The 23,617-nt window shown below is 40.6% G+C and overlaps 2 protein-coding genes across 2 annotated transcripts in view; one reads left to right on the forward strand and one right to left on the reverse strand.

Annotated features, from left to right (window-relative positions):
• LOC122774814 (NIPA-like protein 2) overlaps positions 1-14,072 on the forward strand; it is a 31,943-nt gene extending 17,871 nt beyond the window's left edge. Inside the window, exons 4-11 of the mRNA XM_044034349.1 lie at positions 4,840-4,899; positions 6,461-6,582; positions 10,303-10,399; positions 10,641-10,776; positions 11,220-11,308; positions 12,845-12,908; positions 13,025-13,122; positions 13,830-14,072. Coding sequence (XP_043890284.1) covers positions 4,840-4,899; positions 6,461-6,582; positions 10,303-10,399; positions 10,641-10,776; positions 11,220-11,308; positions 12,845-12,908; positions 13,025-13,122; positions 13,830-13,936 — 773 coding nt within the window. The 3' untranslated portion in view covers positions 13,937-14,072. The remainder of the gene's footprint in view (positions 1-4,839; positions 4,900-6,460; positions 6,583-10,302; positions 10,400-10,640; positions 10,777-11,219; positions 11,309-12,844; positions 12,909-13,024; positions 13,123-13,829) is intronic.
• A 663-nt stretch (positions 14,073-14,735) lies between these two features.
• LOC122774678 (ribonucleases P/MRP protein subunit POP1-like) lies at positions 14,736-22,085 on the reverse strand. The gene is made up of 9 exons (XM_044034152.1): positions 21,847-22,085; positions 21,324-21,417; positions 21,122-21,230; positions 20,889-21,008; positions 19,986-20,107; positions 19,663-19,854; positions 18,895-19,049; positions 17,176-17,412; positions 14,736-16,004 (listed from the first exon to the last, which is right to left on the reverse strand). Exons 1-9 carry the CDS (start codon positions 22,083-22,085, stop codon positions 15,317-15,319), a joined length of 1,956 nt encoding a protein of 651 aa, XP_043890087.1. The 3' UTR covers positions 14,736-15,316.
• Between the last annotated feature and the right edge of the window lie 1,532 nt (positions 22,086-23,617).

Here is a 23,617-nt window from a genome sequence, read left to right on the forward strand (position 1 = left end):
AAATAGGGCGGGGTAAACCCTGGACAGGTTGCTAGTCCATCACAGGGACACATAGAGACAAACAACATCCACTCTCACACTCAGGCTCAGTTTAGAGTGTCCAATTAACCTTATACCAAAATCTGCATGTTTTTGGACCCGCAGAAAACCCATGTACACACATAGAGAACATGCACGCAAACTCCGTGAAAGGTCGTAAACCCGGGTCTTCTTGCTGCAAAGGCAACTGCTACACCACCGCGTGGCCCCACTCATGATACTGTATGAATCAAAATACACAGGCGATGACTGATGATATGTTGTGATACACAGCAAGGACGTGTTTAGAGTTATGTGCTGCTTCATAACTTTTTTTTTTCTGGTACTTACTGAGTCTGATATGGAGCAACTGTAACAAAACAATTTCCTTTGGGATAATAAAAGTATTCTGATTCTAAATCTGATGATGCCATTCGAGCTCTGCTGCCGCCCACTGGCTTTATTCTACACTACACTTTATGTAACGTGAACGTCTCAAGACTACCGTCACAGCATTTGCTGCTGTAACGATTCACTGTCTGAATTGATATACATATACACATATCCATAATAGAAGTATATCTAAATATAAATGACATGTATTCAGAGTTGTGGAAATGTGTACAAAATGTCATGAATAAATACATGAATAACAACAAACAAGGTAGAGATATTTACAGGTTGAAAGCAGAGGTTAAGAAGGAGAGGGAGAGGATCACTGACAATGTCTGCCTGTCCCTGCATGTCACGCTGCCACTCCACTGCTCCTGTGGGAGCAATTACTATTTTCCCTGTCCACAGAGCCCATTGATCTCTATTAGGAATGACAACATTATTCTAGATGCTGTGGTTTGGAACATATTGTAACTTCAGCTCAGTCACATTAAAATGCCATACCACAACATGCAAAAGAGGAGGGAGATTAACATAGTGTGAAGTATTCTTGACAATTTTTGTCATAATTGCTATGATTACATTCAGGGATCTAAAAAAGTGGAAGAAAGACATGATGCCATGGTTGTATTTCACTAAATTACAGCGTAAAATGAAACTCACAGTGCATTATTGTTCAGGTGCTCTCTTGAGTCTCTATATTCTGTCGTGTGTGACACTGTGACTGTACAATGTGTCCGATGTGATAAGAGTCTGTACTTTTGCGATTTGTCTGGGAGACGACTACTGGACTTTCTGTCCTTCTTATCTCTTTGTGTCTTTTTCAAATGGTGAAGCAGTGTTTGACACGCTTTGCCTTCAGTGAGGTTCAGTTGTCAACACAACTGACAGAGAAGCCGTAGTGTGACAGTAATGATGCTCACACACACGTAAACTTGTTTTTCTCTCTCTCAGTGAGGACATCTAATAGACATAATGTATTCCCCTGACCCGAATCATCACAACTAAGTGCCTAACCCTTACCCTAACCCTAAAACCAGGTCTTAACCCTGAAAAAGCCCTTTTTGAAAAAGTCAAAATGCCCCCTTACAATAGGTTTGTATGTTTTTTTGGACACAATACACAGACTATTTATTTGGACAGCCTTAACAAAGCATTATTCCAAACCAGTTAATCCCTAACCCTAATCTAACCACAAATCATATTTTAACCCTTAATTTAAATACATTCTGCCTCATTAGGGACCAGGTTTTGGTCTCCATGAGGACTACTGGTCCTGACAAGGTCAACGTTTATACACACACTCACACACACAGGCCCAGTCACAGAAGTGTGTACTCCAGAGGTTCCTGTCAGCACATTTTTCATTTTTATCAAGCCATGTGGATATTACTTTGTCTGGAGTTGCTATGGTAACTTGTTAGATGCAGCTGGTCCCAGAGGAAAATACAGAGTCCCAACTGTGTATGGGAACATGTTCACGGCATGAAATATTTAACCGTCACTGGCATTTATCAGGATAATAACAACAACAATCCTCATGCACGTAGGATTTGAGAGTAAACAGTCCCTTGTCCTGTGGTAGACACTAGCAGCACCATGTTGGATATGGTTGTAGGCATTGAGCTTGTTTGTTTGTTTGCAGTTAAGCTTTTCATGGCTTGGCTCCATTAGCTGTTAAGTGTATAACAGCTTGAGAACCTGTTTGTCATGTGACCACGCCACAATAATCCCATGTGAGTGTTTGCCACATTGAGTTGTTTATGTGCTGTGTGATGGTGGCAGAGCCTCTTCACAAAATCAAATCTGTTTTCTTCTCGCAGTTTTTTTTTTTTTTGCTCTTCAGTGTGTCTGCCTTTCCACTGGTCGGTCTCCCTGTTGAGAAATCATAAAGATACACGGCCAGAAAATAAAGGTACTCAGTCATTTAAGTGTTTGTAAGTGTTGAGGAAGGACCTCCATCACGGCCGCCTCAGATATATAAACCCTCTGTGACATGATGCTGTCGACTGTGGCTCGTTGACGGAGAAGGTCGTCCTCCGACCTGAAGGTCAGAAGTTTGTCACTGGCAGCCTTGTACAAAGTAATGTGAAAGTACAAGTATGTTACCAGAAAATTACTTTGGTAGAAGTTGAGGTCACTTTTGATAATATTACTTAAGTGAAAATATATAAAGTAAATTAAAGTATATGACATTTACTGTACTTAAGTATCAATTATGGTTGAGTCATGGTTGCTCAGTGGTATAGGGTACGTTGTCTTTCAACTGGAAGGCTGTGGGTTCGAATCCTGGCTCTGCTGGTCTATATGTCCTTGAGCAAGGCACTTAACCCCATGTTGCAGCGTGTGAAAGATGTGTGAATGTGTGAAAACTACAGTGTAAAGTAGCTCATCAAGACTAGAGAAGCGCTAAGTATATAAATACAGACCATTACCAACTCTTCTTCTGATTTTATTTGGTAGTAAAGAGTAACAAAGATAGTTAGAGGAAATGTAGTGGAGTTAAAGTGGAGTAAAACACTAACCCTACCACAGATACGTGAATTTTGTATTCAAGTACAGTAACAAAGTATTTGTACTTTGTTACATTACAACCCTGGTCAAAGGGATAATTGGTAGATCTCCTCTAGTCTTCCTGCTGCCGTGCCCCTGAGCAAGACATTAACCCCAAGTTGCTTCTGACAGCTGTGCCAGTGACATGATAGAAAAAAGTGCTTCATACGCATGCACTGTATGAATGTGTGAGTGAGTGAGTGGGTGAATTGATTGGTCATCAAGACTAGAGAAGCGCAATATAAACCCAGACCATTTACTCGCTTTTTTGTTTTTCTTCCCCGTCAATCTGTCTCCTAGTTTGTTATTCTGTCTCAGGCAGCGCGTCGACTTGTGTGGCCATCCATCTGTTTATCAGCACATCTGCGTGTCTGCATGCAGATCTGCCCGTGACGCTCTCCATCCATCTACGAGTGCTGTCACTTTAGTTGCCCCCCGCCCTTTGGTTTTGTCTCACATCCCAGTGGCACATTAAGAAGACTAATCTGGGGCTTAGCTCATGTGAAGCTGATTGCTTTGCAGTGCCTCGCTTTTTGACACTGATATTGATGAATGGGTTTGTGAGAGGAAAAAGAAAAGAAAGGTGTGTGGAATAGTATTTTGTTGATATGTGATGCTGGTGTTATGAAATCCTAATGAGTTTCATTTATCTAAGCTCACCGGCAGATTTTACTGTGCGGTGAGTCAAGCACTGTGTTTGTATCAAGCACACATGTCATACATATGCTTTCATGGTGTTGGTGTGTTCACATGTGAATGACTGAACTGCATATCACTTGTATACATCCAATTAATATTACTGTGACGTTCCCACATTTCATTCCGCCTGTTGAAATCAGATTAGTCCTAATCCAATTACAGTGCACATACAGTGCATTATTCTTTCAACACTGATATTATAACATGGCACTGATTAAAACCACTCTTGGATCAAAATAATAAATTAGCTGGGAACAAGGTAATAAAAACAGCCCAACACAAACAGGAAATGAGCAGTGTTGATGAGAGATGATTGTTGTGAGTGGTATTATTTTGCAAAAACAAATCCCACATAGTTGTGAGGATTTGTCGAACACAAAAAATGACTCTGACCTGACCCAACGTGCAATGAAAAGTGTTGTCATGTCATGTTTGTTATTGTTGGCAGAGGGAAAATTTGCTGCCGCAAACCCAAAAGGGGACAAAATATCTATGTATCTTGCTATCTATGTCACAGTCAGGGCCAGTCCTATGCATTTTGGTGCCCTAAGCAAGATTGGGATTTGACAGTTTTGATATTCCCACTACTTCCTGTCGTTTTCGTCTTCTGACGCTATTTCCTGTGGCTGTTGGCAACATGTGTTTGCAGTTGGGTCAGTAATCAGTAAAGCAGTACAAACTACACAACTGCGTCCAGAGTTGGATCAAAAGATTCAAACATGTTCGATTGACTGCGACTGAGGTCGGGTCTGATTTGAGTCTTTACCCGTCACACACCAACAGATTTCTGTGCCCACTCACCAAAACGACTGTCCCCAGCTAGTGCTGACTGGTTCAGACTCTGCCCAACTTTGAATGGTGGGTATAATCTGGCGAAAGGTCTTGTAGTGTGTCCCCAGGTTACACACAGGTGGAACACATCAGGGAGAATCAGACAATCCCTGTGGAGGAAGAAGAAGACCAACACACTAATTAAAACTAATGAAGACATAAACGAATAAAGGATACAAAATAAAACTAGGATACAAAAAGTGGAAACTACAAAATAAGACACTGTGTGCATTGTGCCTTTTTGTCATGTGGAGACACAGTATATGACATTGTCAGATTGTTCAGATTATCGTCTGCAGTTAAATTAACAGGAGTGGTTTTTTTTGTTTTTTTTTCACTTTCCAGCCAGTGCGATCATATCTGTGGTTTTCCTGAAGGAGACGGTGCGAGCCTCTGACATCGTTGGTAAGCAGACTCACAATCTTTGAGGAGCAAAGCTGTTTTTCTCACGTTGCCGGTTTGACTTGGGGAAGAAACATCTCGAGTTTTGATGTAAATCGACGAACGGTCTCAGGAAAACTGTGACAAATGAAACATATTTCACTTCAGCCGAGGGGAATTCTGTGTCCAGAATCTGTTCAATAGACCATTATATCATTTTATGAAAAGCTAGTGTTTGTCATAACATTTTTGTAAATGCTGCTGCTGCTAAATGGCATGATTGTTATATGGTTGCTACAGCGATAATGATTATTACAACTGCATTCATATCAGCACCACACAGCATCTGCATTTATTTTCCTGCCAGTTCTCTAATTGTCTTGTAATTGTTGAGTGACAGGAGCAGCCACATATTAAAAACCTTTCATTGAATATTTTATTTATAAAGCGGAGGAAATGAGAGGAAGCTCTATTTTTTTGGGCTGTATATTGTTTACAAACCACAGACAGAAAGTGTCAGTGAACACGGTAAACTGTGAGATTATCAGGTTCAAGAGTAGTAATTCAAACCTTAATAATCACTATGCGTTGCTGTATAGAAGTAAGATAAACCTACGCACACTTTATGAATCTAAAAGAAACAAGCTTGGAGTCATATCTCTGTCTTTTAATTAATGTGAAATTAGCCAGATGTTGTTTTTAAATTAAAATAATTAAATGTTTAAAATGCCCAAAGGCTTAAAGAGATAGAGGATTCATCTATAATTCATTTGAGGCTACAGTTTAAAAACTGGTGACTCATCTTTGAATCTCTGCTTAACTCTTAGAACACAGAGCATTTAGGCTGCTTTTTCCATCATTTTGTTAAAACGTATAAACAGAGGCTATAAGAATAATACAATATAGAGTGTCTTATAACCTTTTTTTCAGCACAATCTATAGGCAATCTGATGAAATTTTTTTTTTTTTTCAATTTTCACCAAATATATAAACACAACTGATCAAAAAGTACTCACATTTTTTAAAATCAAATAGAATTTTTGAAACTTCAACGTTCACTTTTTTTGGCCTGTGTGTGTGAGTTTTTTTTAGAAACAAAAATGGTCTATTTTGTGACATATTTTCTAAAAAAAAATATGATATAGAATTAATCATAACTTTGACTTAACAGCACATAAGAACTGTGTGAGTACTAACACTATTGTGTCATAAATACAATAACAAATCAAAGCCTAATGTAGTGAATATTGTGATAGTTGGTAGTTGAGACGCTGGATTTGTTATATTGTTTCAAACAGATTTGCATGTAGATTTAGAGTAAAACAGAATATTTTTACTTTGTATAAGGAAATTGGACAGTTTACAATCAAATTGGATTGTATCAAGGGTTTTACAGCAAGAATAAAAAAAGTTGCCATGGCAGCTTACATCACTATGATGATTCATTTATGTATTATTTATTGTTTCTCAGTCAGAGAGAAAGTGACACACAACATTTGAACTACATTATCATCTCTCTCTCTCTCTCCCTCTCTCTCTTTCTCTCTCTCTCTCTCTCTTTGTCTGTCTTCTCTTTTGTCTGTAGGTGGAACCCTGGCAATTACAGGAACATATATCTTGGTGACCTTTGCCCCCCACACGTCCACACACATCACTGCGCATCTGGTCCAGTATTATTCCATCAGCTGGCACTTCTTGCTTTACCTTGTATGTATCCCACACAGTAACACTGTGCATAGCATGTGCAAAAGCATGTTCTCCTTTTCTTAGAACCTATGTTCAGTCAAAATGAGCCACTGTGTTTTTACAAACACTCAGAGCAGAACAACAATGGCTCTTGCTGCTATTAATTATCCAATTATCCATTTTTGGCTCCTCTCCACCCAAATAAATTTAATCTGGAGTGCCATTTGACCCATTAAATGAAGATAACATCATGAATAAAGTTCTGTATATAGATATACTATATATGAAAGAACTATAGTTGCATTTATGAAATTTAAGAACCACAAAAAGAAAATGGTGACATTTCATTACTGTTTTTACCTGTTCACCGTGATCTAGTTTGATGGTAACCATATGAATGAATTCATATCTTTATTTTGGTTATTTTCATATCAAATCTAAACATAAAAATCATTTAACACAAATGTGCCAATAACCCAAAAACCAATAGGCTGAAGCACATGACTTATTTTTGCCTATCCTGCCTATAACTGTCAATTCACATTATAAGATGTAATTATTTTACTTTAGAAACTTTTTTGAACCCCAAAAGACTTTAACACAATTCATCTTTCAGTTAATTCCATAACTTCACCCCCAAAACTGTAGTTAATAATTTAATTGTTCTCACTTTGCTTGTTTCAAACATGAATAGATTATAATTTCCTTCTCTTACTTAAAAGAATGCATACAGGAAGGAGTTTTATTCACCACACGGAAAAATAATCTCTAGGGTTTTTGAATAATACAACGTCTAGAAAACAAGGAAAACTAATGAGTGGATTCCAGATATCCATACGTGCACGACAGGTTTTTAAAGTACAGAAATGATAATAAAGGTCTCTGGTGTTGATCCTCATATGGATGAGTTCTGTCCGCTCTAACACTCTCTGCTTTTGCTTTTTCATATTCACTGTTATAATGCCATGGTGACGATCTGTAACACAGTATTAGACAGTATAACGAACCAGAGTCAAAGTGCTTTAACTTACACACAAACACACACAGGTCACATCCTGCTGCTTTTTCACTCATGTCTGTCTCCCGTGAGAGCGGCAGAGACGCAAAGCTCTGTGGTTTCCAGCTTTCTCAGAAATGCTCTTCTCTGTGTGTAAACTGTGACACCTGCGATTTGTTTTTCACAAGACTTCTAGTAGATAAGTGCGCAGAGAGTGTGCAGAATCACAGCAGATTATTACAGATGCTCTTCAGTAGATTACTTAACTCAGATTGCACACTTAAAATCTAAAAAAAAATCAAAAACGATTAATCTGTGGATTATCTTCTCGAATGATGATGCTCTCAAATGTCGTGATTCAGTTTTAATGGTTTCCTTGTTACATGGAGCAGAGAAGCCAGAGAAAATTCACAATTTTGTTTTATTCTTTTAAAAAAAACACTCCAGCTGATTAATTAATTTAGTAATCAATAACTAATCGATAAATTGAGTAGTTGTTTCAGCCCTATATGTATCTATCTTCTTATTTTCCTTCACATAATCAGAGGAGTGAGTCAGGCTTTTATTACACTGCATGTTGTTGTATAATAATGACAAATAATATAGAATATAGAGCAGAGGTCTCAAACTCACAACCCCCTTATGGATTTTATGTGGCCTGCCACTTAATATCATGTCATAATGAAAACACGGTTCACTTCTTTCCAGTAAACACAGTACGTGTGACTGAGGCGCAGTGGACAACGACAGATTACAATATTAGTTTTGACCACTTCCTGTGGTCTTCCGTGATGTAATGGTAAATGTATTTATATAGCACTTTTCTAGTCTTGATGACCACTCTTACATGGACGTTTTTGCCATTCACACTCATAAACTCACACTTTCATACAGCGCATCTATGTGCAGCACATTTTCTACCACTCATCCTTCATATCCATTGCAATCCACTGCATTGGCATGTAGACTAGTGGAGCCGGGAATCAAACTCACGACCTTCAAGTTGAAAGACACTTTGCTTTTCCACTGAGCTACTGTCGCTCCTTGATGGTTTTTGTCAGACAGTAGGGGATCACTACGCCCCCTGCTGTCTGACCTGAACATAGGATGTAAGATCCCTCATCCCAGGTTGATGCTTCTTGGGGCCAGTTTCCAGATCTCGATGGTCTTATATATAAACTTATATATAAGCTTGTTTTTCGTGTTTTAATTACATTTATTATTTAATTAATATTTGATTCTATTTTATTTCCCCCCCTGTTTTTGTTTTTCGTAGATTAATTTTTGCGTCATAAATTGTAGTTTTCTATCGCAAACTACACACCATTCACTAGTAAAACAAACACTTTTACTTTGAAATTCTGTTATCCATTCATTTCAATTGATACAATATCGTGTTGGAATGTTGTCTTATCATTTTAAAGTCACATTATCCATCTCTGACTGAACAGTCATTTGAGTTTGAGACACCTGACACAGAGAGTAGAATCGCTATTAGCGCCAATATCTAAACACTTGAATATTGTTACATTTGAAAATCTCAATGAAAAATCCCCTTTTGCTGTTTTTGCAGCAACCAATAATCTGCACATAATCAATCAAAGCAGGCAAGGATGAACCTAACTGAGTGGGAGCTTGCAGCTCATCAGGTGTGCTGGTCAGAGAAGTGCACAGTGTGTCCTGGGTAGATGTGCCATCATTATTCTAGGCAGAGCAACACTTCTCTCAACCATATTTCACATCCTGCATTGAGTCCAATTTGCCGAACTGATGAAAACACTTAGAGACAAAAGAAAAAGCATCCATTGTATGTAAAAAAAAAACACAACAGAAAATGAAAACAGAGATGGCTGACAAGACAGACAGATGTTTTCAAACTGAAATAGCCTTGCTGCTGCTGCTGCCGGCTGCAGAGATTGATGGCGTGTAAAATGGATGTGCTGTTTTCCACTTGTGGCAGTGAACACTCAGTGAATACTCATGAGACCACAGAGAAACAACCTCAGCTAAATATAGGATTAACTGCAGGTCACGATTAATCAAAAGAATGTGAAATATCCATCATTCTTTTTCTTCTTTTTCTTGTTTTTTGATTTTATTATCATCAAACTAAAGTCTTTTTAGAGTGTGTGCAGGCTTTAAAGACACATGTATTCATGGTGAAAAGTCTGAGTCTTTCTAAACCCATGTCTCAAAAGACTAATTGAATCTTGTTTGTGTTTAGCTTCATATAGAAAACCAGGGAGGTCGCTGGCTGACAGTGGAGGTCAGATAACTCCTTTTCCCTTTAGTCTTACATTTACTCTTTATGAATAGCAGGGAGTGAGACCAGTTGATGTGGAAATTAGTCCGATTGTGGGTGACCAGGTGCCCCGCTTCGTGTGGGACTGCCCAGTATTTGCATCCCGTGTACCGCATCCCACATTTTAATCATCTCTAGACTGATGCTTTCCTAAAAGTAAATGTACACATCTGATCTAACGGCTGTAAAAGAAAAGAAGGTCACCTGAGCAGATGAACGTTGTTAGTCTCACAAAGGCGAACCACAGCACTTCTCATAAAAGACGATCAAGTAATTCCATTTCTTTTTCCACCATGAATTCAACAAGGCTGCTTACTGTGCCGTATAATGGTCAGTGAGAGTGCAACTCAAGAGCAATTGAGGTTTTTATTTTCTGAAAAGAAGTGGGATCTACATGATTGGTTTGTGTAACCCCACCCCTTCTCTCCCACTCTCTCCACAGTTTATAGAGGTCATCCTCTTCTGCATCCTGCTCTACGTGTACAAGAGGAAGAATGTGAAGCACATTGTCATCGTGATGTTGCTCGTGGCCCTGCTCGGTACGAACAGAGTGAAAGCTGCCTGTTTGAGGGCAGAGGCTGTGGATTCACCCATTTTCGGCAGTCAGAGGTTGCTTTGTTGCCTGGCTACCAAAAATGGACCCATGCTCTGCTATCATTTCTGTGGGGGAAAAAAAATGATTCTCTACAACTTGCTGAGAGATAATTAACCGCCTCCACAAATCAACAGGAAGTTCTTTATTGTGCAACTAAACGTTGAAGTGTCTGTGTGTGTGTGCAGCCTCGCTGACAGTCATCTCAGTCAAAGCTGTATCAGGGATGATCGGAGAATCGATTAAGGGTCAACTGCAGCTCATCTACCCCATCTTCTACGTCATGTTTGTCATCATGGTCGCCTCCTGTGCCTTCCAGATCAAGTTAGTCAAGGTTTTCTGTCTGTCTCTTGGTTTAGAGTAGCTGACATACCTGCCTTAAAGCAATACTTCACCGATTTGCATTTAGCTTTGTATTACTAGGGGTAGTATTTTTGAAAAATTGTGCTTCCCAACCTCAGTTTTGTCACTGGTGGGCACGTAACAAAACAAAGAATGAAGATATTTCTCGACTCAGGGGAAACTGAGGCTGGGAAGCACCATTTTTCAAAGAATACTACCCCTATACAAAGCTAAATGCAAATTGGTGAAGTATTCCTTTAAGCTAGATGCAACGTTGGCTTCATGAAAAAAATTTAATAAAATTGCACTAGCAGCAGACCTAAGCGTATTTTTGATGTATGTGTAAGCTGCTGTAGTGCCTCTGTAACCAAGGTCATTGTATTCACTGCACTTCTTAAATCTCTCTCTTACTTCTTTCTCCATAGATTTCTGAATCAGGCAATGAAAATGTTTGACGCCACAGAAGTGGTTCCGATCAACTTTGTGTTTTTCACCGCGAGTGCCATTGTTGCAGGTTTGTCATATTACTCTCTTATTACATCATTTCATGAATTAAAACAACAAACGATGCTTTGTGTCCGTCTTCTTGTCAAAATCAATAGAGTGATCCCAGCCTGCTATTCATCTACAGTTGCCCAAACATGGTTGAGCTGCACCGTTGCCCTGGTGATATTTAAAAATATAAAAAATTATTTTAAGTTGGATACTCATCATTGTGGCCCTGTGATGGACTGGCGACCTGACCAGGGTTTGACCCTTCCTTTCGTCTGAGGTGGAAAGTAAAATAAATGATAATAAAATAAAATTAATGCACCGGAAACTTATAAATAAAATATTAATATTATGAAATAATTAAAGTCCCTGAGTGAGAAAGTTAAAGTGTTTATGACCTTTGACCCATTTTGACCGATTCATTATGTGTTTACATGTTTTATTTTGTCAGCACGTTAATTTGCCTTTAATTAAAAACAATTCATGTGAGATTTGCGTCCCTTGTCCTTTTCTCGCAACAAAAGAAAGAACCCCATCCTTCTTAAAAAAGTAACTAAGTAACTTTTACTCTGAGTACATTTTAAACAAGCTACTTTTTCAACTTGAGTACATTTTTAGACCAGTACTTGTATTGTACTGCAGTAAAATGTTAACAAAATAGTGGTACTTAATTGAGTGGAATATTTCAGTACTCTTTCCACCTCTGCCTTTCATCATGTCAGCTGGGATTGGCACCAGTGACCTTCATGTGAAGGATAAAGTGATGAATGAATGAAGGAATGATGCTCATCATTGTCTTCATCCCACCAACACAAACTTAAAAATAGTAAATGCTTACTGTAAAGCCATGTGTAGTTCTTATCATACATCAGCGATCCAATGTAATGTCAGTGTGTTATGGTGCATGTGTTGTCGCTAAAATGGTTTCTTGAGACTTGTGGTTATCTCAGATTCTGAATGTGGTCCTACAGTACGTAGCCCTCACATCACCTGTGGATAAATTGCCACGCTGCCACCAGATTACTAATAAGGTACAAATATAAGAAGAAATTGTTCTTGTTCTTCTCACTTCTTGAATTATTACACAAATTACCACCAATTTTAGAGTCAAACCAAGCATGCAGAAATGTAAAATGTACTGTATATACAAGCAAGCATGCAATTGGATATTTAAAGAAACACAGCTGATGTGTTATAGGCAGTGTAAGAATACCCAAAAGTGTTCTGAAAGATTAGTTTTGGTCATCAATGAAACACATATTAAAGTCTATGTGGTGATAAGTGCAGTTGAAGATTATCACCAGGTCGTTGCCAGATTTCTCCAAATGAACAGTGAGCGCGAGGAAAACGTTGGGTACTAGATACAGAAAGAGGAAATCCTGGACATTTTCTCTTATCTCTTCTCTACATTTTTCAGTTTATTATAAAATCTGTGCAAAGTGTGCTCAGCAGTTTCAGGGCTACACTTCAAAATCGACGCACTTGAGATAATTTACATGTTCCGTTTCTCTGTGAAATGTCTTTTCGTCTTTTCATTATTAATATCCTTTTTTTGCAGGGATAGTGTTTTACCAGGAATTTGAAGGTCTGGCTTTACTCAACATTTTTATGTTTCTGTTTGGGTACGTATTCAAGGACACACCACTTACTGCAGCATATTTAACTGTTATATACATTTTAAGATGGTGTTAACGTACATATATTTATATATATATATATATGTTGTATTTTTTCCCAGTTGTCTCCTGTCATTTCTTGGAGTTTTCCTGATAGCCCGAAACAGACCAAAGATAAAGCAACAAGATCGCAATATTATCTCTTTGGACAAGATCCCTGGTAACTTTCTTATCAGCTTTTAACCACTAATCTGTGCAACAATGAACACTATGTGGATACAAGTATTTGGCCACACCTGTTAAGGATTGAATTCAGGTGTTTCAATCAGGCTTTGGGGTCAGTCCCTTATCTCCAATGAAGGACAATTATCGCTTTAGCAAACCAAAGTTATGCTTCCAACAGTTTGAGGAAGGTCATTTGCTATTCCAACATGACTGTGCCTCAGTGCACAAAGCAAAGACTATAAAGACACAGTTTGTTGTGGAAGAACTTGACTGACCCACACAGAGCCCTGGGATGAACTGGTACAGAGATTGTGAGCCAGGTCTTCACGTCCAATATCAGTGCCAGACCTCATAAATTCTCTACAGAATGAATGGACACAAAAAATCTTGAGGAAAGTCTCCCAAGAAGAGTAGAAGCTGTTATAGCTGCAAAGGGGGGAGCAACTCCATATTAAAGTACCGTGTAGGCACAGTATTTGAATATGTCTTTACAGTCTCTGTAATGGTCAGGTGTCCCAATACTTTTGTCCATATTGTGTACGTTGTGGGACGACCCTCATTGATTGGTGCACTGATTATGGCCGAGAGTGTCGATATGAATCTAGCAAGCACTGACCCTGAATTTATCTGGTGTATCTAATGTTTGCAGCCCTGGTAGCTGGGTGCCTCTAATGAGCTGTGCCTGTCTGTCTGTGTTCACAGGGAGAGTGCACGCAGGCAAAGTGCAGCCTGAGGCCAAGACTTCGACATACGGTTCGCTGGCAGCCAAGCTTATGTGCAGTAGTGCTGGACAAACAGATGATTCATAAAGACCCGCTCCAGTGCTGGTTGGGACTGCAATTTAGGTAGACTTGTGAGTGCATGTCTTTCCTTTGGGTACTTAAATAATATCTCTATTTATAGCAATAAATGGTGGGAGGCAAGTCAAGCCAGTGTCAGCTGAGTGCCAGTGGCCAAATTGGTGTTAAATTATTACACCAAAACTAGCAAATACCTCTCTGAAAAAGAGTGCTACTAGACTATATTCTGTTTCACCTGTGTGATAGGAGTAATTCCAGCTGGGTAATCAATGATACTTGGAAAACAACTGACTCTAAATTAGACCAAAAAAACACCTCAGGATTAAAGAGAAACATCAGATGCCTTATGGGCAGCAGCAGCCTTTCATTTTTAAACAGGCCACTCTGACCAACACCTGTAAATAAAAATATTTGAATTGTGTTTATTAACTGAGAAAATTGGTCTGTGTGTGATCGTGTGTCAAGAAACAATGGTGGTTTCTAAAATTTCAAATCATAGCATTCATGAAAAACGGTGCACTACTGCCCTCCAATGGTGGGGGTGGAAAATCATGGATGCACAGCCTGCCCTTCCGTCTTTACCTCAAATAAATAACAGACTACACTCTCAACTCCACTGCTACCAAACTTAACTGTTGCCAAGCAACTAACCTCTTATCCGCCACCTACACATTATGGGATATGTGGAAAACTACTGTACTGCCAGTGTAACTATAAATGATTACGTGCCAGTGTTCAACACACCAACTTATAAAGGTCAGAGATTAAATTCCGTGAAGCCGACAGTAATTACACACAAAAACACCCATTCTTTCAAGTGCAGTGTTTTATTTGCTTATGTTCAAACAAAAAAAAATTAGTAATCCTGCACCTTGTTGAACTGACAGCCAGCTCTGAAATGAAACTCATTAAATGACTTAAAAAAATAGAACGCCATCAAGATAAATACTTTCAGCGTCATTAAGCCTGGATATTAAAGGATGCACAAAAAGCCATAAATTAATTCCTTCTTGAAAACCAGTTTGTCTCTCTGAAACCAACTGATTCCTATGTGGAATCTGTCAGAGGAATGAGTGTGAAAACAAGAATCCACAAATAGCAAATCAAATGGAACAGTGACGATGTCTCTCGTCAGTAAAATATACAACTAAAATACACAACTAAAAATAACACTGACACCTGTTAGCCATTCCTCAGGCATGTCATCAACTCTGCTGCTAACACTGTAGAGAAGACGATGGCACGGTACAAGAAAGAAATTACAAGGCACAGGGATTCTGTTAACGAAGCAAAGGGCAAATTAATTGCATATAACACTCTCCATTAATGCAGAATCTAGCTCTTTCTGTAAAGTACGTGTCAAGTACAAAAGGGAATCGGATGCTTCAATCAGACCTCAATGTTGATTTTTGCAAGGCGGTAATGCAGGGAGGTAGGGTTGCGCAGCAGCACTATTCCTCTGTATTCAGTTGGTTGACTGAGGATGGTGCTGAGGAGACCAGCAACGCTGACAAAGCCCAGAGCCTCCCCACACCCAGCAGACAAGGAGAAGTCTCCCTGTGTGACCCAGCCTAGAGTCACTCTGGAGCAGTGAGAGGTGACACTCGGCAGAGGGTCTGGCCACAGCCCAAAGATGAGACCTGTGGAAGACTCGGAGGATGATTTGGGGTCTTTGGCTGCTACGGGGAGGTTTGGTTCCGCTGACCCTTCCGCCTCAGTCTTCTCAGGGGACAAAGAGGATGCAGCAGCAGTTTTGTTAGAGCCCTTTTTCTTGTGCTTAGCTCTAGTTTTGAAGTGATTTTTGTGCAGGGGCTCCTGGGGGCCACTGCAGTCAGACTTGTTACTCAGCAGTTTCAGGTCCTCTGTGAGTGGCACACACACCATGGCATGAAGCTCTGGTTTCCCCTTTGATAGCAGAGACAAACGCACCCACACCACACTCATCCTATGCTCGGTGAGAAACAATCTCACAGCTGACGAGTCGGGAAGAGGCACTTGCCCGATGCGGCAGAATCGCTGACCTTTAGATGTTGTGGGCCTACACCACCCAGACAGTAGTTTCAGAGATTTTCTGTTCCTAGTAGGCAAAGAAACAGCAAATAACATAATCCATACATACATAATTATATATTAACAGTGGGTAATGTTCAGACAAGAAGTTGCATTTTCATTGGCTCTATCAGGCACCATGAGAGACATGGAATTTTGCTGAGAAACATTTTTAAAATTCCTAATACTGAAAGAAAAAAAAAAGAAAGACGGTAGCTGACATTTGAAAATCAATCAATTCGAGTCATTACTCAAAACTTGTATGGTGCTTTTATGAGAGCAGATGCAACTCTTCCCATCTACTAATCTAAGTGATGCATTGCAGTAATTTGAGGCTGGATGTCCTCTGGGGAATTCTCATCAGGGCCATTATGATGAAAGCGAGGTAGGCCGGAGAGATGCTATATATCAAGCTTGTCAAGAACTGCACGACCGCCTTTTAATAAAGATGACTGGAGACCAAAGCTCGTTCATGAGACCTTTGAAAGTCAACTGTATCAATATTGTTAGATGTGTGGGATGTTAACCCTCGTACGACATCATGATAATCAGGCTGCCTGGATTTATTTTGATTTTATGGCTGTAGAATTGTCAAAAAATGTTAAATGAGTGAGTACTTCTGCTACTTTTTCCAGGATAACTTTCACTTTTGATATCTGTTATTCAACCGTTTAGGAACAGACATCACAAACATGTGACGTGCTGGTGAATCTTGTCTGTGACGGTCATTCTGCGGAAGTCCTGAGGGCTACCGTAATGACAAGTCTATGGGCGCAAAGATCTATTTCTCTGCTTTCCAGGATCCATCCATCTTCTACTGCTTAACCCTCCACATGAGGGTCTATGTCCACATGAGGGTCTATGTCCACATGAGGAGCTATGTCTCAGCTGACAGGTCCAAAAGCGAGGTACACCCTGGACAGATCGCCACTCCATAGTTTTTGGAATTGTCTAGATATATAGGTCTAGGAGTTACGGCAATGAGAAGTCGCATGCCAAATCCCGTCAGCGACAACAAGATGGTAACAGAAGGGTTAATTGTCTAAAGGGACCTCAGCACAAAACTGTGACGGTCATGTGTTTTGAGTCTGTTCTGATGAATTCACACTCATTAAAAGGAGGAGGAGGATAAACAAAAAAGAACAGTTTCAGTGTAAATCACAAACAATATCGTACAAGAAGTAAAACAAAACACCCACCTCAGTACAGTGAAGAAGCTTTGGGGTTTTGTTTCACCGATATTTGGCTGTGATGTCATTTCTTGCTCCATAACTGTGTCAGTGTGTGTTGTGGTTTCGGTCTGGCTTTCGCTTTTTCTCTCCTCTCTTTCCTCCATTGTGATGAGCTCCCATTCCTCAGCCAGCTGTTGCCATGGGCAACAGAATGGAGCCAGACAGCCATGTTTCACATAATTGGTCCTCTTGGCGGGTGGACGCCTACAGAAGAGGTCAGAAGGTCAGAACCTTGTCAAACTGTTGGGGCAACTCTTGATAATTAATCCAATACATCAGGACTGCTAAGCGGTCGTTTGTAGGGGACAGACAGCGTGAGGCCTTTTTAACATCTCATCTGCATGCTGGCAAAGTTCTGCACAGAGGAAATTAACTGAGGTCAGAGCTTACGCACACTTCACTTTATCTTTATCAGCTTTTACTGACAGCCTGTCATACCACATAGTCACACTATGTGCTTCTGATTATCTTTATCCTTTCATACAGCAACAGACCACCTTTCAAACATAGCCTCAGTGTACACCTACCAACCTTTAGGTTTGGTAGGTGCAAGTACTTCAAGGTCGAATGTGTAAGAATTGGTGACGTCATCCAATGGCAAGACTGCAGAATTTTATCAAACAGAAGACTTCTCCACTCACCCCTCCCTTTCCCATGCGCATCAGGGAGCTACGGTGGCCTTTGTGTACCAGAAAGGATGCCATTTGTCTTCATTTGCATGGTAAGTTTCCACTTCAAAATGCGAAACGCATGCTCTGGCTGGTTTGTTCTGTTCGGGCTGCTGTAGAAATATGACGTGGCAAGAAGATGACGGCTTCCACAAAGCAAGAGCCTTGCTTTTTTGAATTTCCTTAAGCTTTGTTCTATTTTCTCTTGTGTTGTTTTGAATGTTTTCCCTGAAGCTTTAGTTTGACTGTATGAATTTGAAAGAATGAAAGAAAAAGGTTTCTCACATCATTCTCCACCCTTTTGAACACTGAATGGATAACATTTTACTTTATTTAAGAGACACTTTGCTGTTATCATTTTCTTTTATCATTTTGCCTAAGACTAAGCACGATCTTATGGGGAGTATACTGTATTTAATTTCGGCCACTAAATCCCCCCTAAACGTTACACCCTGGACCTTTAAGATTGTGTTTTCTATTTACATTACATGTCAGAGTATAAAATCTCAAGACTGACAAATAGTTTGCCAGAACAAAATGTCTTTAAGCGTCACTCTGCTAAGTGAGAATGCTGAAACCCAATCTGAAATTTTGAAAATCCTCTGCAGTCCAACAAAACCTTGAAACAAATCTTTTATCAACAGCACACACACACTTTCTTGGAAACCACTCCACCATCACACCTGACCCATGGCTTTATCTCATTTCTTCTGATTACCTTTTAAAATGTATCTTAAATATTGCATGGTTGTGTGAAGCCTACACATTTATTTGTTTGTGTTTTATAGAAGTATGGCACCTGTAATGTTGCATTACTGCCTTCTTCTCTTAACTTTCACCTCTTCTTCCTAATTCCAAATATCACCTAACTGTCACTAATTCTCCTTCTCGAGGGCCTTCTCTCTTATAACTAATCCATTTGCTAAACTAATCAACTTAAAACTATGATCACACTAATGGCACAAAACATTATTATTATTATCTTGCTTCTTCGCCTCAGCTTTGGTGTTTCTCTGACCTTTTGAAGTTGTCCAGGAGCTCGGTCTCCTGCTCCTCCTGAAAACGAACACCTGCCGGACAGTCTGGGTAATCATGGGGAAAGTGGGGGGTTCCTTTATTCTGAGAGTGTTTCAGACTCATATTCAGCCCACCAACACGGACTCCCCTGTAAACCTATCAGAGGGAGAAACAAGTAAATACTGCATTTCTGCAAATCTGACAAAATAAAGCTTTTAGTCTGCTTTTAAATGTCAAATATAGTCAACATTTTCAAACACATGTCCAATGCATCCAAGTAAGAGGAACAGATACAGATTTCCACTGTGTTATATACTGTATATCATTAAAGCATCCTCAGCAACTGTTCACTCAAAGACCTGGAAACATCATTTTACATTTTTACTTGAACCTGACATCAAATCATTTGGAATCCTAAGCACAAATTATTCCCATTACTGTTGTATATACTTTGATTTGTATAATAGCTTATATCTGAATATCTTAATAGGCTGTGTTTTGATTTAATATGACCACAAAACGAAATTGCTGTCAGACTCTAAAGAAGTCAATAAATAAACAAAATTGAATAAAATAAGGTAAAATTAGTCTGAGGTACAGTCCATACAATATTTTGATGGTATCTCACGTGATGCTCCATCTTGTTAAATGTATAACATGGAAATGTTTCAGTGAAGCTCAAATTTCTAACACATTTCAAATCACAATAGCAAATAACTGCAGTTGGATATTTTACCCAAATCATTCAGCCCGAAGTCCTGGTACTTACCAGCGGGACCCAGAAGGCCATTCCCCAGCCTTTAGGAAGCAGCAGGTCCCATCCAGCACCCCAGGAGCTCATTTCATGTCCCACCTGCTTACCAGGTTGGTGGACCAGCAGGACAGGGACTCGGCCTTGTAGTAGAGTGGGGCTCAGTCTGGAACCTGGCACCAGCACCTCACTTCTCATACGGTTCAACTCCTGTAGCCACATACAGACATTAGACATTTCAGGGTATGTATGCTACCAGACATAGAGACAGTGGAATAAAAAGAAATATACTGGTTGCTGAAAATTAATGTTCAACACTTCTGAAGAAAACGATAAGCTACCTGCTCTGATATCTTGTTATCCGTAACATTGTCCCGTACAGACTGTTCCCAAAGGAAACTCTGACAACAGTTTTTGGGTACTCCACGCAGCATCAGCTCCCTCCTCTTCTCCTCATCCACCTCTGGAACAATTACACAACACAAACACATAGCACATCCTCCCACAAGGCCAGCATCTGCAACTTTTAACACTCTCCATGTCTGATTTATAACCCAAAATTTAAAATAAACAGCAATGTCATCACTGATAACTGAAACTCATTCAGGTAGCCAAAGGAAATAAGAACATGATGCAACAAAGCTGCGTTAACTTAGTGCTTTGTGAAGTTTACATTTAATCCTCAGCATTTGTTATTATACATTGGAGAATGGGGACGATTTGCAATAGTAAGTGCTTCCATGTTGCAAGTTCTTAAAATGATCTGCAACACGTTTAAACTGAACATGCAATAAGCTTACAATTCTGTCTTAACTGTGAAAACCTCAACAGTGACAGATTGACTATACATTTTTGTTTTAGGAGAAATGATCAATACAACGGTGAAACCTGTGAATCAGCTGTCATCAGTCACCGAGTGTGTTTCGAGTACAGGGTCCTGCCAGGATTCGAACCTGGAACATCTGCATGGAGAGGCAGAGGCCCCCTGGAGCACAGAACCAGATGTGTACTCACTGAAACAACCTCAGAACCAGACATAACAGACTGATTGTTTGGTAAATGGTCAGATGTTTGCTGGCATATCGTGTATGAAAACATTTCCTTAAGGGAAACTGAGATTAGGCCAGGAAAGCAGTTTATTGGTGATTAAATTATGGAAATAAAATCAATGGATTTCATTATTTTATTTGTCTGTAACGATTATAGTGGCCGTGGCTCAGTCTGATTGGTAGATTAGATTTTACCTTCCGTCTGCTTTACACATGGCAAAGCTTTAACCTTCTTTGATGGTAAAGTCAGCCTGGGATCATCTACAGCCAGACCCAGCACTGTGCCTGCAGGGAGCTCCCCGGTGGAATAGATGTCTGGATGAATTAAAACATTCACTTTTTATAAACATGTCTGCCTCATGGCAAAGGTACTAAGAGACAAACATAAGAATGCTTTCATTTACACTGTGAAATAATAAAAAAAAAACCTTTCAGGATATTAAAGATATCAGCTTGTTGTTTATGCAGATTCATCTTGCTCTCGTCTTTGCAGTGCTCAGGCCACCAAAGGGGGGATGGCTGGGATTTATCCAAAGCCTTATAAAAGAAAGAAATGCATACTTATTTGTTAGGAATGCACAAATATCTGAGGCTCTCTCCTTTTTCATGTTGATGATGTTAAACCCTTACATTACAGTCTGTAGCAGCTTCCAAAGTTTCAGCAAGAACAGTGTGGGACTGTGGTCCAATGAGGCGATAGCGAACTATCTCCATTGTGAGATCGCTGCAGCAAATCCACAAGACAAATTCAAGCACAATTTAAACTGAAACTTGCTTATCTAAGCCTTTTATTTGCTCGGGCTGCTTTCAGACATGCACTAAACTCCGGAGATAGTCTAGGGATTAGACTATGTGTGTGAATGCAAATGACCACAGAAGCTGGCCCTAACCCACATTCTATGGATAATGTCCAAGTGAGCTCATATGAGAACGCAACAGGAGAAACTCCAGATAATCCACAGTGAGTGAATGGCTGAGTGTCCTGCCACCTGTAGACTACAGTCAGACTCCTGCCCTTCACTTGGATTATCTGGAATTCTCCTGTTTTGAATGTGTCTCACCCAGACAATCTCCTGCTGCATTTGTCATGTGGACAGCACAAACTCCAGAATTCATGGCTGAAAATAGTTTCAAATCTGTAAACTCAACTGACTTTATGACTATTCCCGTTGAGCTGGATCTCCATGTGACAGGTGTACTGTGAGATCTGGTTCCGTCTCCTAGAATCTTCTTGGCAGGGGGTTCACAGGCATCTTTACAGCTGCGCTTCCTCTTGGTCCTGTGACTCTGTGCGGGCTTAGGGGCTTTTTCAGGTTTAAGTTCAGGTTCTGTGGTGGGTGTAACCTCTGCAGGTGTAACCACAGGCACATTCAGATGGAGATTGAAGGGCATGTCTACCCCTGGGGCGTCAGTGGAGATCAGGGGGCCTCAGTAGCACCCGCCGCCTCAGGGCCTCTGTGTTTCCACTGCGAGGGAGCCGGACCGTGACACACACTAAACGTCGAGCGCACCGCAAGTGTTTGTGTCCCGCAAGCCGCTGTCTGGTGCACACAGTCGCTGGAAAAGTCCTGAAAGCTTTGCCCGCATCCCTTGTTAGCTCAAGGTTGTGTGCGAGTGGAGTGTGTGTTTTGGGTTTTGCGTCCTTTAAAAAGATATGACAATAATGGGCTCTTATTATGTGTTTGGCTGAGTGCAGTGTGCTTGAGCTTGCGCTGCCGTGATGGAAGTTGGACGCGTCCCAGTGTTGTTTTGAGGTGCTCTGGCTTTGTTAGTCAAAGCTTACTGCGAAGTGTCTCCTAAGACGCTCCAATTTAGCGATTGTTTTGTGTGCCGAGGCTCTGAAGTGGTATCACGGGTCAGCTGCTCAGGCTTTCCTGGCAGAGGATGTGTGGGACTCTCGGATTTGTGAAAACAACAGGGCAACAGCAGATCAATTCCAGGTTGACAGCGCATACTGTATCTGTGCAAGACGTGGCTCCAATCTTCCCGCATGTCTGTCTCTAGCTCTGGTCTCTCTAGGCCTCCATTAAGCTCCTTCGGCTTTCATATGACACAGTGATACCCATCATGAACGGCATGACAGCATATGGACCTGAGTGACATTTGATGTATGTGGCAGGAGTGAGTGCAGCTCCTCTTTGTGTCTCCTATTCATGTGGTGAGAGCGGGATTAAGACTTGATCCAATAGAGCAGAAGTGGAGAAGAACGAGCTCGGGTCAGATCTGCCTTGAATTAAGTCAGTGTTGCAGCAGGAATAATACAGTCACCTCCCCCAAACCCCGATAATACTATTGAAGGCTAACGTATGTGTGTGCTTACGTGTGTGTGTGTGTGTGTGCAGCCTGGCCTGCGCCGAGGCTGCGACCAAACCACAGGGTGGTGTCCTTTACAGAGAAGAGGGGTCTCTGTTGACGGTTCAAACACAGCCCACGGCCCCCAGCTTCAAAAGGCCCCCAATCATCGCACCCACTTACAGCCAACGGCGCATGTCACTTAATGTGGACCACACTATTCATCAATTATGGTGAGCTCAGGGGCCATCCAACACCCGCACCACAGCCCAAGTAGTGAGTTGTCTCCTTTCCTGACGAAACCCGCCTCGCTGAGCTGCCATACGAACTCCAGCTTTCTCGCTTCTTTCATGCCATGTTATCTCGCCACAACTCCAGAAACTCCTCATCTTGCCTCCTGCAGCGTACGCTAAGGCCTGATAATTGCTGTGTAATGTCACTTCCAGCCTTGTCCGTCCACAGCTCCCCACTCATTCCACAGTGGGCTAATCCACATGCCTGTAACACACACACACACATCAATGGTATGAACCTTCTGCTCAGTCTTTAGTCAAACTGGATGTGATTGTGACATGTCTCCATATTAGCCGTGTCCTAAAGCCCATTCTGGTGTTTAAAGGGGGTGTACGTAA

The sequence above is a fragment of the Solea senegalensis genome, linkage group LG9 (genome assembly GCF_019176455.1).
Source record: "Solea senegalensis isolate Sse05_10M linkage group LG9, IFAPA_SoseM_1, whole genome shotgun sequence".
Classification (NCBI taxonomy): domain Eukaryota; kingdom Metazoa; phylum Chordata; class Actinopteri; order Pleuronectiformes; family Soleidae; genus Solea; species Solea senegalensis.

Bases quoted from the DNA above. Each gene is read 5' to 3' on its own strand.
- LOC122774678 (XM_044034152.1), bottom strand. From the start codon at position 22,085: ATGCCCTTCAATCTCCATCTGAATGTGCCTGTGGTTACACCTGCAGAG. The intron at 21,418-21,846 runs GTCAGTTGAGTT...GATTTGCTGCAG, and splicing joins TCAACGGGAATAGTCATAAA to CGATCTCACAATGGAGATAG. The intron at 21,009-21,121 runs GTTTTTTTTTTA...TAATTCATCCAG, and splicing joins TATCTTTAATATCCTGAAAG to ACATCTATTCCACCGGGGAG.